Here is a 13,071-nt window from a genome sequence, read left to right on the forward strand (position 1 = left end):
TGATTGTAAAAATCATTCTGTGATGGCTCTAACAGGAAAAAAAAATTGATGGTTCCCTTTAAAGCTGTGTATCTTTTCTTATTAATCTTGAATACATAGCAAAATTTTACATCCTATTTCAAATCATGATACAGCCACAGATATAATAATAAAAACTAATGTTTAACAGACAAACTATAGCAGTGTCTGTGGATGAGCCAAGCAGATTAAGAGTTTTGAAATTTAAAGGAAAGGAACTTTAAAGATTTTGTGAGAAGGATCTTTGGAGAGGAGTTTTGCAAAAGAGCTGGTGGTGTTTTGATCACTACCTATTGCCTATTTTCCAGCTGCTCAAATAAGCAGAAAACATCCTGTTCATTGTCAACACTGTCAGCTGAGAGCTGGCTATGAAGCAGTCAAGTAATCTGTCCGGCACGTTTATTAAGACAAATTTCAATGCACTTCCTTCCCCCACAAACATTCTTTTTTTACTGTGTGAACTTTAAGGTCACGATTAAAGTGGACCACGTCTCACATCCACAGACAGGCAGAAAAAAATTAAGCTGCTGGGCAGATTCTCACACAAGACCACATATGTAGTCGACCTGATAAAACGCCCTTGGTTATTTCAGTATGTGGGTAATATAGCATGCAAATTGAGATTAAGGACTTTTTAGCACAAGAGTTGCATTAATAACAGCAAAGAGAGACTCTCTATTGCCAGAAACATTTCTAAAAACAGGCCTATTGGGTATAACACTTGGAAAGCGTATTCTGGGGCTTCAATAAGTTGTCTTGTTTATTAGGATTATGGATATCTCAACTGTTAGCTGATGTGCCTACATGCTTATAACAATTTTCTTCCATTTATTCACTTCTTGGTCACTGGGCGTTACAGCCTATCCTAGCTGCCATCAAGTGAGAGGTGGGGTGCACCTTGAACAGGTAGGCAGTCTGTTGGAGGGCTAACACAGACAGACAACCATTCACACTGACACAATGAGCAATTTAGAATCACCAATCACGTGGGAGGAGTCTGTAAGACAACAGTGCGAACCACCATGCCACTGTAGTGCTGTGTGTACATGCATTTAATTAGTCTTCACATAACTATAATTTTTCTGTGCTACTATTAGACTGCAGTCTGGTGTGTTGATTGTTGTACATATATTTATGTAGAGGTGGTATAATATGTGTTATCTGTACATCTATTGAGATCAACAGAGTTACAATGTTTCTAGTAGTATTTGCTTTTCAGCTGATGTGCATCAGTTTTCTTCTGCTGTTATGCAACATTAAAAATACTGACTTCTGATGATTCTACAAAAACAGAGATAGTATCATTGTTTGTTTTATTTTTGTCTTGTAAAAGACTTAATCTGTGAGTGATACATGTTTGCTTTCCCTCCTCCCATCCGTTGATAACCTCACAGGAGCTACTGAAGAGTGCTTCTTCACATGACATCAACTCAAGAGCGTTTCTGGGGAAACCGTTGTCAGGGAAACTGTGGAGGGATGAGGTCGTCCAGGAGAGAGCCAGTCACTCAGGTAGATGGATGTGCAGAGGTGCTCTTTACTTTTGCTCAGGGGTCCCCATGTATGTGTGTGGATGATTGTGTATATGCTGATTATCACGTTATTGCGTCTAATTATGTTCCAGGTGGCAATACTCTGAACTCTCAGTGTGAGCCCCATCTGCTAACAGATGAGCGCTGTATAAAGCAGGAAAAGCACTGTCTCCCTTCACAGCTTTTTAAATCAACCATATATAAATCAACAAATACCGCAGCTCGCTTCAAAACTGAACCTTGAAGGCATTCATAGGAGAGCTAACACAGGAAATGACATTTAAGAGATTGGTAATTCCTCTGGTGTGATGCAGTTTGCTCTTTAGCATAGAGATGTTTTATATCTTTGATAGTATTTCAATGATGTTGTTCTTGCCTTGAGGGCAAGGACAAACAATTACAAATTGGTGCAAAAATTTTACGACTATATCTTTCGTCAAAGCGGTCAGTGGTTCATGAGTCGTCAACGTGCTCTTACCATCCGTGTTCAGTATGGCCTCGTTAGACACAGCTGTCCCCAGCTCATTGGACGCGTAGCAAACGTATTTGCCTTTGTACTTGTTCAGTGTGTCCATGGTGTTGCTAAGTGTGTAGAATGCGAATGAGCCAGAGCTTTCAGAAACCTTCAGCTCTGGGTCACTGCCTGGGTCAAAGTCTTCTCCGTCCTTTGCCCATCGGAAGCTGAAACAAAAAACAGAAGAGGCTGAATGATTCTTCTTTCAAATATTAAATCCACAGTCATTTCTGTCCCTTTGATGACACACATAGGGTGTCCTTACATGTTGCTTAATTTAAGGGCACAAAGGAATAGCTGCAAAATTTACACAAGATGCCCCAGTCAGACTTAGAACTCGTGCTGTAATTGTGATATTCATCTTTTCCTCGGCAATCGGAGCACTTTTCCACTTCAGAGCAGCTAAGACACTTTGAAAAGATTGCTCGAGGGCTTAATGACATTTATCCCCAAATGGAACAAGAAATCTGACTGGGAGAAGCTGTGCTCTCATGTAATGCTAATATGTAGATGTCAGCTGAACAAGGAGAAGGAAGGTCACTGTTCCAGATAACCAATAGTTGGTCTCCCCTGTGAATAATATAGCATTTTCATTCTTAATCAAACCATGATCTTTATGTTTGTGAATGTGTGTGTGTGCGTGTGTTGACTAACATGGGTGAAGGGTTGCCAGAGGCTTCACAGTTCATGACGAAGTCCTCAGTGCTAAATACGGTGACAGACTCCGGCTGTGTTTTGATCACTGGAGGCCTCTTGACTGCATACATCAAAAGTCGTAGTTAGTCGAGTCACAACACAGACAAGTAAATGCACACACCCCAAACTGACTTGGAGGCTTTGCTTTGTTAGATTCACATGATGAGTGTCCATGATGCATGCTGCTATATCTCTAGCTTTAACATACAGATTGCATAAGACGCATCTCAGACTCATAGCAAATTTCACAGAATAACCAGAGACACCACTTATTTCCATATTTTAACAGCTGCAGATAACTATATAGTCAATATCTCTTAAAAAGAGTCCCCTGAGATAGAGATGAAATGTAGGCCAAGGGAAAGAGTAAGAGCAAGAGAGCAGGAGGAATAAATGGGTTGAGATGAGAGAAAATTGATACAGCATAATGTAAGAGGAAGAGTTGAAATAAAAGAGGTATATAGCACGGTGTCCCCTGTGAGACTGAGACAGAAAGTGGGAGGAAAAAGTGGGCTTGGAAATGAAGCAGGGATTTTTTTAAAGACCAAATGAACAGGTTTATCTTTCTTTATCATGGCTGTGCACAGCAGCCATAAAGCAAATGTGGCATTTACATATGCACAGAAAAACTAGTTTTTGGGCACAACACCAACATGTCTGAGTCTTTTACATATGTTATAAACCACAGTGCTGTGGTTATATACTTCAAAATCAATCCAAATTTTAATGTTTTTCTCATATCATATCTTCAGGAACTATTCACACTGTTCTCCTTTGCAGAGGAACAGAAGCCACAGCTTGATACTTGTGAGTAGAGTCTTTAATTTGACTTTAAAGGAAAGAGACAGCGCTGGAGCCAGAGATAAATTTATATTATGTAGGTAAATGGGTAAAGGAAGGCAAAGGACAGAGGGGGGGCGCGGTAGATGAGAAAAAGGCGATGAAGATGGAGAGCTAAGCAGACAGCAGAGATAGATGAACGTGCAGCAAAGAGAGAGCGCATGCAGTGCGGCAGAAAAACTGAGCAAAAAGATGCAGAGACAGAGAGGGAACAAAACAAACAAGGGGCAAGTTTGCAGAGATTTGGAAAGAGACGGATAGGGAAACTGCAGCAATTTAATGAAAGAATTCCCACTGATACAGGGAAATAAGCCCATTTCCTCAGCTGATCAAATTGAAGTTTGGGCTGCGGGCGTTGCTCCATTATTGGCAGAAGAGGAGGAGAGGAGCTGGTGCTTAGTGCTTTAACTCCTCTTTATTTCCTCGTGTCTTTGATCTGACAGCCCCGCTGCCTCCTAACCGACAGCAGCTCTTCAAACTTCCTCCTCCCTTCTCCTGCAGGAATTTCACCTACCGGGAGCCAATGAGGCTAAACACATATACACACCCAAACCTAGACGCAGGTGCTTGTTGAAAATAAAACACACACGTCCTCACATGCGATCACAAACGCAGGATAAAACACAGACACTAGCAGCATAACACTGAAAGGGCACACTGATGCCAGGACTCATTTAAGTTCAGCACTGAAGTATAGTTTGTTTGATGCGTGTTGGATGGAAAACAAAAACATTCTAATAAATTAAATGTACAGTTAAAGTGTTTGCAGTAAACATTGCCAGCATCCACATTAAGACATCAATAAACGTAAAAGCACTTACGATCTCTTATGCGGTCTGTTAGTCCACAGTGGTGGGCAGAGTCAAGGAAATGAAGGAAAATATTTTAATTATAGATAGATAGATAGATAGATAGATAGATAGATAGATATAGATAGATAGATAGATAGATAGATAGATAGATAGATAGATAGATAGATAGATAGATAGATAGATAGATAGATAGATAGATAGATAGATAGATAGATAGATAGATAGATAGATAGATAGATAGATAGATAGATAGATAGATAGATAGATAGATAGATAGATAGATAGATAGATAGATAGATAGATAGATAGATAGATAGATAGATAGATAGATAGATAGATAGCATTGAATAGTATTTATGACATAGGAACAAAGCAGCGGTGTAATATCTCCTTTAATAGGGTGTGGGTTTTAACCCCTGTTTCCTTGACACAGATCCTAAGGTATGCCATTTATTGATCCTAATCATTCATTCTCAGTGACTCTTATTGACATGGCACAGGCTTCCTAATTGAAAGGCACCAGACACCTTGACCTTTTGCATCTCTGACCTGCTCCCCCCTCCTCCTCTTCCTCTTCACCATCATCCTCCCTTCATCCCTTCAACCCTCTCACCTCGCTGTCACCTAGCCTCCTCGGGGACCCATATGGGTAGATTTACTGCATTCATCAGCATTTGAGAGATGCGCATGTGTTTGTATACAGGCACTTTTGAAATTAGTGTAGGCGGCTGTGACTCACTGCAAGTAGTCTTAGATAAAGAGTTAACAACAAAAGCAGCAGTGGAGGAAATATTCTCTCTCTGTCTCTCTGCTGGAGCTTTGTGGGCAGGTTGACAGCAGCAGAGGAGATGAAGATCAATTTCCCTGTGGGGCCACAAACTCAGCTGTATTCCTAATGCCCACATATTACATCGAGGAGGGGAGTGAGGATAAACATCACTGGATTTTTTGTTGTATAACTCAACTGTTGATTGAATTACTCGCCAATCAGATTCTGGTTTGCACCATAGAAACCAGATCAATAGTAGGACTAATCAATACAGTAGGGGAGGATCAACTGCAAAGCAATTAGACGCCACACAGGCACAAAGGAGGCCTAGCCAAAGAAACCCCAGCTCTAAATACTAGTGTTCTGTTATGTATTTACAGCATAACGGAGCTCTGTAACACTGAATACTGAGGTTACTGAAAGAGAAACTCGTGTTCATTCAGCTCATTTGCACTAATTAATCATGATAAAAGATTATTATTAGAGCCCTTTGATGAAGCAACAATGTAATTACCACAACAAATAGATCTTTGAACCACATGGAAGCATTCACAACCCATTAATAGGAATATTATGAATCAGTACTCACAATTGGGGGGAATATTTATGGCTGCTTGGCTGGGCTGGGTTGCAAGGGAGAGAAGGATGAGGACAAGGGGGAGGAGGCAGCTGGAGCACTGCCCCCTACTGCCAACCTGCTGTCGCTGCGTGTCAGGCATTGCTCACTGTCCCATCAAAGTCCCACCTGCTCACACACTTACAGTAAAATGCACACAGGGAGCAACTTCACTCACACACAGACTCGTGCTGAGCAAGTGTGAGGCTATGTTTCTTGTGCAAGAGGCCTTGGCTTTGCCTCATATGCCTTTGATCTTCTTGTCCTCTCCCTCTGTTTTCCCCTCTCCTTCAGTGTTCCCCTTCAAACCAGGTCCACGCCCTCCTGCTGGTCTCTGCTCTGAAAGATAGAGAGGAAAAAAGGGAAGGAGATGCACAGAGGGGCCATGTGTCAGAATGGGAGAAAAAATACCCAGAGCCATGTGGTTAGATCAACAGACAGACTGAGACATAGAGTTAACAAACCAATCAGTCACCACCAACCTGTTCCTATTAAGAAAAAAAGAAAAGAACTATTTGGTTTTAATTGCATGACCAGTGGCCCGTACGGAGAGGCCAGTCAGCAGGACAGATGGGCTGAATACCACAACAAGAAGCTGAACAGAGCCTCCCAGCACCCAGATGGGCTACAGACAGGCAAATGCAGAGTGATGGAGATATAAATCTGATGATACGCAAGACAGACAAACAAATAGTTGATAATTAGGTTGACTGGTCAGGGCTGCATTGCATGAACTGAACAGTTTGTAGTGTACTGGGGTGATAGTATTGTGCTAAGTATGCGATAAAGATGCTATCAGTCGTGGTGAGTGAGGAAAACCACCCCTTCCTTTTAGTCTATCCATTCTCCATCTGTATCCTTGGAGTCGGTCCTCGCCACAACATGCAGGCTGTCCTCCCCCGCGGCACCACGTGGCGCAGCCCGCTGACTGTTTACACTACTCAGTATCACACACAAAGAGCTGTTATAGCACGCCATGATTAAGACGTGCATGTGAGACAAAAGAAAGTGGCGATAATAGAGAGAGGGGCTGATCTGGCAGCTCTGCAGCCTGATCGAAGGAGTTTTGGCTCCGCTCACCGTTGTTTGCTGGCACTGCCACGGCAGAGTGATGAGTGACCTTGGGGAGTGGGGGGAAGGTCAGAGAGAAGAGGAGATGAAGAGCATGAAGACCGTGGTGGGTGGGAGGACGATAGAGAGTGGTGATTATTGTTCATTTTCTTGTATCTAGTGGATAATTGCTGGTCATGTGTTTATTGTGGATTTTGTGTCACTCAGCAGAGATTGTGCTGAACAATATCCTACAAAAGGACACAGGAATGTGGGATTTGTCTACATCAAAAGATCCATTCAGATTAAATTAAAGACCAAACAGAAGTCTTTAGTTAGGCCGTTTAAACTAACAGCATTAGGATTAAATGAGCCATTAAACTCACTTGCTTGCTTTGTCAGAAGAATGGAAAACATGGAGAGAGAAGGGGGAGGAGGGGTGAAGTAGGTGGAAGACTTTAGCAAGGATAAAAAGTGGAAAGTGGGATTGAGGAGGGGAGCAAGGGAGGGGTGAGACGGAGAGAGGCAGAGTAAAAGAGGGGGGAGCAAAGGTTGATGGGCTGGGTGGAGAGATGTGAGGGAGGAGAGGAGGGATGACAAAGGGTGACAGCTGTGACGCTAATCCTATCCATCCACTCACACACATAGACACACATGTGCAAGATCTTCAAATCAGTGTGCATCATTCACTTTCTTGTTAGTCCTCTTCTTCTTTAGTCCTTCTGTCGGCTTAAAGCCTCTTTAGTTGTTGTTGTTCTTGGGAAACAGGGAGCCAATTACAGTGATCCGGTCTTAAATCGGCCTCTCCAAAATACCATTAGAGGGGGATGAATAAAGCAGGACTAGTCAGGGTATTAATACTGGTGTTAATGTAATCTAAAGTGAGAGCTTGCCTAGCATTCAAGGAGATGGCAAGGGAGCGCTGAGTGGAGCAAAGCAAGACGCTGATTAATGATTAGGCATGCTATACCTTGTCATTCTGCCAATCACAGTTCACCAAGGGAGTGTGCTACGTGCACGCACACACACACGCACAGGGATACACACAAAAGAAGCTTGTAATGCATGACCAGACCGACAGAAAGGAAAGAGGACAGACAGACACTTGGAGTGGTCTGACAGAGGATATCAAAAAGATAAAACGGCATGGTCCAGTGGGCTTTAGTCAGGAGGAGGCAAAGCTTGCAGAAGAATATTCCAGTCATGTTGAGGAGGAGCAGTAAAGGGGAACACTATAATGGGATGGGAATGGTGAAGAAATGACTGTCACATGAGACTGAGGCTGAGAGGTTGCCATGTAACGAGGCCAACCCTGCCACCCAAACATGCCGATCGCCCAGACTGAAGCCCCGCTCAGCCCCACTAACACACTAACACACTCGCATACACACAGAGAGCTTCCACACTGTGTACACAGCATGAAGCCTCGTGGTCGCTCCATTATCACAGGAGCAAGAGACTGTCATTGAAGCAGATGTCTGATTTCACTTCTTCACGGCGTCTGCTGTGCAGCTGTCAGTGATCCAATCCCATCCCTGTTACCTGCTTCGTTTGACGGGGTCAAAGGTCACGCCTGGGATGGCTGCTCGCAGCTGGGCTGAGATGAACCTTCACGGTGTTTGAGTGCTTTTAAAAACTATTATCACCACTGGGATGTCAACGGGCACCATCAAAAGTCATTCAATCACAGAGAGACCGGAGAGTGAACAGCATTGTGTTGAGATCCGAGGGCAAGGTCATTTCTGTTTTGCTACAACGTTGCTGAAATTTAGCCACCAACAGGTCGTGTATCAAACAAGCCGAATCGACCGAGTCGATTTAGCAGCTCCTTTAAATATTCATGCTTTGCTTTGAGGCATTTTGCCTAGAAAATGCAAATAACTCAAACATTTTGCATTATGCTGTTAGTACTGCCATCATTAGTAAAGTTTAACCACTGCAGCGCTGTTGTGATGTGTAACCCCCTGTCACCCATTAGAGAGAAGATCCCACCCATCCTTCCTCTGCAAAATGTTGTAATTAGCATTAAGCAGACATGTTGGGCGTTGTCGGGCACTTCCTGTGCTTAATAGGCTCGCTTGTTTATGAAGAAGGTGGGGCAATAACACAGCATCAAACCTCAGGAGTCTAATCAGGTCTTGAGTTTCACATATATTCTCATCTCCATTATGCCAGTCAGCCACAAGTACATCATTTCACTCCTGTTTTATACGTAGCCTCATGCATTCGTGTGAGGAGCTACTTTGTTAATGAACATAGCTGGTATTCCTTCCCCTTGATGCAGAAAGCCACATAAATATAGATATATGTGTTTATTTTTATTTTTTTAATTTGCAGCACATTTTGATCAGATACAACCGCTCTGTTGGATTCACGAGTGAACATGTGTGGGTGTGTTCAAGCATGTGTGCAGGTCTCGTGTCCTGTCATGCCTTGCTTTTAAATATTAACTACCTCCAGCTGTGAAGACGTGTAGGAGGAGAAGATGCAGGACGGAAGGAGGGGGGAGAAAAATAAATGAATACGTGCCCCCCTTTACCCCTTCTTCTTCCCTGAGGGTTCTTCTGTCTGAAGAAGCATCAGATTTTTTTTATTTTTTTTAAGAGAGAGAAGTGGATAGAGGGACAGGGGAGAGATGGTGTGATTTAGACAAAAGCAAAGGGAGCAGTACCTAAAGAAAGAGGACGGATGGTTGGAGGCGTTACAGGAGAAGGGCAGTGAGAAATTGCAAAGGTCAATGGCGAGTACGAGCGAGGCGGGGTGTCTGTGAAACAAGGTGATGCTAGTGGGGGGTAGATGATCAGGCATCCTACAGAGTGAATTATTCATAGATATCTTCTTCCTGTCGGCACAATTTGCCCTAAATTCACCCAAATTCATAATTCATCCACTCCCCTTGCCATACATTTGGTTTGGTCCCAGACTGACAGTGACCGTCCATACCTGCTGCCTTTGGTGTGGCTGTCTGATTTTCTCCCTCAGACCCTCCCCTCTTCCTCTCTCTGGCAGGGTCATAGTTAATGCATGAGCCTGTTGCAGTGAGACCAGTCTCCGGCCCACTTTGTCGCTACAGCAGAAAAATACCACAAATCATGTGAAATAATACCAGCTCCCTGTTTCCGCTCTGTTCCCCAATTTTAACACAGTCATTTGTCATTAATCACTCACCGCTGTGAAGATTGCCTTTCTTATAGGACTTTCTCGCATTTTGCAAAAGCATTTCTACTTAGGAGCCCACCTTTATAATAGGAACTGTCCAAGAATGATGAGCACCCATTTTCCTGTCACCATTTTTTTTTTTCATCAGTCTTCTCCTCTCTTTCAGTGTCAGCCCTCTTGGTAGCCGACACTAAAAGCTTTCTTCAATTCCCTTCTGATCGCTTTTCACAATACGTTTCAGAGTCCCTCCTCCTCTCTCCTCTTTTCTCTGCATTGAACCCCTTTTCACTCCATCACTTTAATAAACTGCTGGTGTAGCACTTTAGCTTGGACAATAGGCAGCGTGGTTGGTTAATTCAATATTTGCAACTTTAATGGAAAAGTGGCTTTATAGCACAGGGGGAAACCACTGTGCTATAAAGCTTCTTCCCAGTGCCATCATGCCAGCACTCTTTGTTTGAAAGGCCCAGTAACATATATCTCAAGACTGATGATCCACAGTCGACTCCAAATGGAAATTTAGTAGCTGGAAAAAGCTGCAGAGCTACAGCTTATCTGAAATCACGATACACAGACAGCGAATTTATCAATACCACTATTAGCATAAGCTCAGCAGTTTCATACTTTACTACTCCCACTGGTGTCAAGCATGATGGCAGAAGGCACACCGCACAGCATCGCCATCATTTTCCAAAACGCGCACCTGTTTTCGAGGACCCCACCTCACTACAGGCCTCACCCCCCTCCCTTCGTTTTGACATGCATTAGGGGTTAATATTAGAGTGGCTCAACGCAGGAGAAAATAAAGGTTGTCAGAGGAGCAGTGAGGGCAACCGCCCACTCCCTCCCTACCCTGGTTGCCATAACAACATGGTCTCCACACTGCATCCCCCCTTGTACATACAAATTCAGTTATTCACACACATGGACACTATCGGGTTTGCGGTATCACTTACATATGCACACACACGTAGGCACTGAGTGGTGCAAACTGACAGACTTTCCTCTCAGCACACACACACAAGTGTAATTACTGGGTGTGCTCATATATTCACTGTTTGCACATATTTATAGCTTGCAAATTCAGGGATTATAAGGCTAAATAATTTACAAACTTATACAACAGAAAGTTAAATTGCAAAACAGCAGTGCAAGATTTCCAAAGTGCTCCTCACCTCTCTGTTCTCACTCTCTCTCTCTTTATTTCACAGTTATTCAGCGTATTACCAAGACTGCAGAAGAAGCTACCTCTGGCGCAGTTTATTTATTGATGTTTTTCCCCTTAAGATACAATGGGAATGGTGGCAACAACCAAAAAAAAAAAGAGAGGAAAAAATAGTGGTGAATAATTCAAGGAGAAGGGAGTGGACTCATTAAGATATCCGTCAGGTCCGGAGAGATGCAGGAGAGGTGGATGGAGGGAAGAAGGGATGCAGGCACGAGAAAGGAAAACCAACAAAGAGAAAAGAAGGGCAGCACTGGCGGGAGACCAGATGGGTGGGGCTAACAACAAAGTTGAGAACAAAAAAGTCTGAAAAATTAAAAATTCATCGTGAATGAAAGCAAAGAGAGAAAGAAGTAGGTTGCAGAGATTTTTTTTTTTTAAAGAAAGGTGAATCCTAAATGACATTAAAGGAAGAGAGATCTAGTTATGGGAACCCTGACCAGTAAAAGCTCTTTAATGATCAACATAGGGGTGTTACCCCATGTAATAGTGTATCAGATTCCCGGTTTGTGTGTGTGTGTGTGGGTGTGCATGTGTTTAGGTGCACATAAGCCCATCTCTGTTGCTGCGTGTATCAGTGAAGATCAGTCTGTGTGTCAGCAGGTCAGCTAATCGCTCTTATCAGCTAATGGAGCCAGTCTTGCAGATGGAGTGCTGCCTCTGACTCTCTCCTTCTGGCATGCTAGTTGCTGCGCACTTAAGTACAAAACTGATAAGACAATTTACTTGTCTTGCCTGTCAGTCAGCTGGTTGTGGGAAATGAAAATGTATGTATGTACAAAAAAGCGGGGAAAAATTGAATGGAGATGTTTTTGCGACTGGGTAGCTAAAAACATGGGCGCAGACTTTGCTCTGGGGGAGTAAAACAGGTTCAACATGTGGTCAATGAAAATCACTTCCCATTTCCTTTCATTTCACCTGGAAATTAAACGTAATAAAATTAAAAGGAAACAGAAAACTCCATCTTAAAAAAAACCAAACACACACACAGATAATGAGAAGGAAGCAAATCAAATCTTTTCTGTACACTAAAGCCTGCTGTGCGCTCTGTATGTGCATGCAAACACTCACACACACACTGTGACTTCGTACTCGCACATACTCAAATATAAACCCTTACTGCTGCTTAACTTCTGCTCGTGGGCGTCATTTGCCTCATTAGCAGCAGCATCAGTCAGAGTCTGTGCCTGCAGCACAAAGAGCGCTAATTACAGACACACCCTCAGTGTCACGCTGAAGATATAAGATGTGTTGCATGCAGATACCCTCCACCCAACCTACACACACACCACACTTTCTCTTAGGTAAGATAAAAACACACAATGGTTCTGCAGCACACTACGAAATAATTCCACACTTATGCACATCATATATCTTATAGGCACACTGTTGTGTAAACTGTATTGTAGGAGCATCCAGTGGTGATCGTATACAGCTTGTGAAGCTATTTCTTGTGCCATAATGCTTTAGTGTCCATACAGCAGAGAGTTAATGGTGTTAGCCAGAGTAAATAGGGGCAATCATGGCATTATGAAATTATGTGGAAGAGCTATTACAAGTGACCTTCTCTCTTTCCCCTCTCATGTCTCCTGCTCCATCCTACACTCCTTGCATTCTTTTTTTTGTTTGGTTTGTTTGTTTGTTTTTTTATCTCTGACAGTCAGCCTCTTCCTCCCGCTCCTCGTCCCCCAGAGTAAATAACTTTGCTTCTTTTTATTTTTATTTTGACATGCATTTTGACCTTCACTGACACTTTTTTGTTCCCCTGTGAGGACATATTCTGTTTGGGAACTGAGATTCAGGGGAGATACTTCAGTAAATGCGTTTGTATGCAGCTATTCAT

At 43.0% G+C, this 13,071-nt stretch overlaps 1 protein-coding gene across 4 annotated transcripts in view; it reads right to left on the reverse strand.

The window, feature by feature from the left end:
• The window catches only part of l1cama (L1 cell adhesion molecule, paralog a), a 44,736-nt gene that overhangs the window by 16,242 nt on the left and 15,423 nt on the right, over nt 1–13,071 (reverse strand). For 2 of the 4 annotated variants that reach the window (XM_031746936.2, XM_039604621.1), the window contains exons 2-5: nt 5,768–6,133; nt 4,419–4,433; nt 2,716–2,818; nt 2,026–2,228 (exon numbers count right to left, since the gene is read on the reverse strand). In XM_031746936.2, the coding sequence (XP_031602796.1) occupies nt 2,026–2,228; nt 2,716–2,818; nt 4,419–4,433; nt 5,768–5,897 (451 nt within the window). In that variant the 5' untranslated portion in view covers nt 5,898–6,133. The remainder of the gene's footprint in view (nt 1–2,025; nt 2,229–2,715; nt 2,819–4,418; nt 4,434–5,767; nt 6,134–13,071) is intronic. The other 2 variants (XM_039604622.1, XM_039604623.1) reach the window with 2 other exon arrangements.

This window comes from Oreochromis aureus, linkage group 20, assembly GCF_013358895.1.
Source record: "Oreochromis aureus strain Israel breed Guangdong linkage group 20, ZZ_aureus, whole genome shotgun sequence".
NCBI classification, from domain to species: Eukaryota; Metazoa; Chordata; class Actinopteri; order Cichliformes; family Cichlidae; genus Oreochromis; species Oreochromis aureus.